Here is a 2,742-nt window from a genome sequence, read left to right as displayed (position 1 = left end):
TTTGTTGGCTTGTATAGTCTCTATAAACTTTAAACATAGGGTAGGTGAACCCTGGTCTTGCAAATGTTAGGGTGGGGTCTGCGGTCTTTGGCATGAATAATCAAATTCAGCTTGGGTTTCTTGGCTGCTTTGTCACGGTTGCTCCAACTGGTTAACATCTGATCTACCTGTGGACTCAGGAATTTCGGTCTAATGGTCCCCATGCAGTCTCAGCCTGCCCACAGCTGCTTCAGGCCAGGGACAGCTTCCAAGTTCAATTTATTGGGAAGAACCCTGTTTCTTGCTCTGGCGGATAGTGAAACTTTCTAACACTGCCTTTCTTTGGAAAGATTGGTTTCAGGCTCTTTCCCCTCCTCAGGTTGGAGAAAGGAACTTCACCCCCTCAGGCCAGGGCTCTTAGGGGCGTGCAGGGCGGCTTTGTCTGCCAGGCGGCGGCGCCAGGAAACGTGGAGCAGAGCCTTAGGGCTGCTGGAGTTGGGACTAGTCTAGAACTTTCTTCCGCTGGGTCCCAGGAGCAGCGGAGTTCCGGCCAGGACCTGGGGGCGTGCCCGGGTCGAGGTCGGGTCCGCTGCGGGCCTGAGAGCGCGCGGGGCTGGGGTGGGAGGAGCGGGCGCGCGGGGAGGAGCCGGCGGGAGGAGGCGGCGCTCCCGCGGGCCGAGCGGGCGAGCTGGGACCCGGCGGCCCTGACCCCGCGGCTCCGCGGAGGGCGAGCGCGGCCGGGGACAAAGGAGCATGTCGTCGCGAAGCGGGACCGATCCTCGGGCCGCCCGGAGGCTCGGGCCACCGCCAGGGCCGCCCCGCCCCGCCGCCGCCCGCTAGGCCGGTGCTGCCTCTCGGCCCCGCAGGCCGGGTCAGCGGCATGGAGCCGCCGCCGCCGCCGCTGCTGCTGCTGCCGCTGGCGCTGCTCGCTCTGCTGTGGGGAGGAGAGCGCGGGGCCGCGGCGCTGCCCGCGGGCTGCAAGCACGACGGTCGGGCCCGGGGTACCGGCCGAGCGGCTGCCGCCGAGGGGAAGGTGGTGTGCAGCAGCCTGGAGCTCGCGCAGGTTCTGCCCCCGGACACGCTGCCCAACCGCACGGTCACCCTGTGAGTAACCCACGACGCCCCGCTGCCCTTTCCTGGGGGTTCCCTCGCTCCCGGGTGCGCGGAATGGGCGCGGGGGTCTCCCGGGTACACACACTCCTTTGTGTGCGCGCGGCGGCGGGCTGGGGGGTGGTGCTGGAGAAGCCCGGCGGCTCAGTGCGGGGACCTGGGTGGCCCATCGCCCCTCGCAACCGCCTCTACTCCTCCTCTACTAGTTTTGCAAAGAAAAGTTTTCGGGGTTCCCGGGAGCGTCCCATGCCATCCATCCCTGCTTTTACTTTGCTCCGGCCGCCGAGTACCACGTGAAGATGCTAATAAACACTCAGTCGGGGCAGTCCAAGCTCATTCATCCTGGCTCGGGGCTTCTAGGGAACATCCTGCGTGCTCAGAAGCCTTCATCCTAACTGTGGAAATGAAGTTACACCTGAGGTAGATCCAGTTTACAGGACGCCTCAGCTTAGGATGGCTCTGTGTGGTCCCCAAACCTCTACGAAGCCCCCCCCCCCCAATCTCTCTCTGCCTTAGCTTTAAGTGCTCTTTCAGAACAACTTTTAGAGTTACTAGTTTCGGAGAAATGTAAGATATAGAAGTCGGAGAGCTGTCGGGAAAGGCAGGAACTTCGGGGATTGAAAACAGTGTGTGTTGAGTGAGCCCTCCAGAGGTTGGAAGGACTTCGGGTTTTCAGTGTGGGTTTCCACCTGGAAGGAAAAGTTTGGTAACTGAACTGTGCTATAGGATCCAGGGTTCAGTCCTGGAAACGTGGTTCTTTGTGCCAGTTGGACTGAGCGGTTGGCCCAGTGACTTTAGATTCGGTTTTCTGTGAAAGATGAATTGGTCTGGAAAAGTTTGAGTCAGAGTGTTTGTAGCGGGTATTTTGGCAGGATGAAATCTGAGTCCCTGGGCATCATGTTCCCCTGTGTTGTTTTGGTAGGTTTCTTAAAAAAGAATCAAGGCTGCCACTATACACACATAAAGGCAAAGACATGTGTGATGTATGAAACCACTTAAAGTAGGATTTTTAATGTAGCCTAACAGAAGGGTATTCGGTGGGATGGATACACATAGCCTTGTCAACACCGTTATTGACTTATTTCCTTTCCATTCCTTTCCTTCCTTCCTTCCTTCCTTCCTTCCTTCCTTCCTTCCTTCCTTCCTTCCTTTTTTGATAAGGAGACATTTAACACAAGAAACTGTGTTTTCTGCTCACCCGGGTTGAAGATGGGCAAAGTAGTTTTTTGTTTTCTTGGGCTCTTACTGACACAACACTTCAGTGTTGTCTTTGCCATTTGGCAGTTGTCAGGAGTTCTGTTTGTTTAGTTTTTGGCCAGATGTTTTGAAGTGAACAAAATGTAGGTACCTTAATTAAAGTCTAAGCCTGGTGGAGAAAGGCCCAGTGTTGGAGAAGTCCCTTGTGACTGGAAAAATTAGTCACACAAGTGACTTAAGTAGTGACTGGATAAACACCCAAATGCCAGGTCAATGAGTGGCACGCAGCCTGATTCCTGTTTATGTTTACTTGTCCTGAACTGGATCAATTACATGTAAGTTATTGGCAAATTTGGTGATATTGTATAAAATTACCTTTTGGCCTATTATAAACTATTGCATCAGATTTTAAGGCCTTTGAAATGTCTTTTTTTTTTTTTTTTTTTTTTTTTTTTT

The 2,742-nt window shown here is 54.7% G+C and overlaps 1 protein-coding gene across 1 annotated transcript in view; it reads left to right on the top strand.

Moving 5' to 3' along the window:
- Positions 1-631: 631 nt before the first annotated feature.
- The window catches only part of Adgra3 (adhesion G protein-coupled receptor A3), a 97,223-nt gene continuing 95,112 nt past the window's right edge, over positions 632-2,742 (top strand). The window contains exon 1 of the mRNA XM_021210577.2: positions 632-1,083. Coding sequence (XP_021066236.1) covers positions 860-1,083 — 224 coding nt within the window. The 5' untranslated portion in view covers positions 632-859. The remainder of the gene's footprint in view (positions 1,084-2,742) is intronic.

This window comes from Mus pahari, chromosome 13 (assembly GCF_900095145.1).
Source record: "Mus pahari chromosome 13, PAHARI_EIJ_v1.1, whole genome shotgun sequence".
Lineage (NCBI taxonomy): Eukaryota > Metazoa > Chordata > Mammalia > Rodentia > Muridae > Mus > Mus pahari.
The sequence above is the reverse complement of the archived record's forward strand: the minus strand, read 5'-3'. Positions and strand labels throughout refer to the sequence as shown.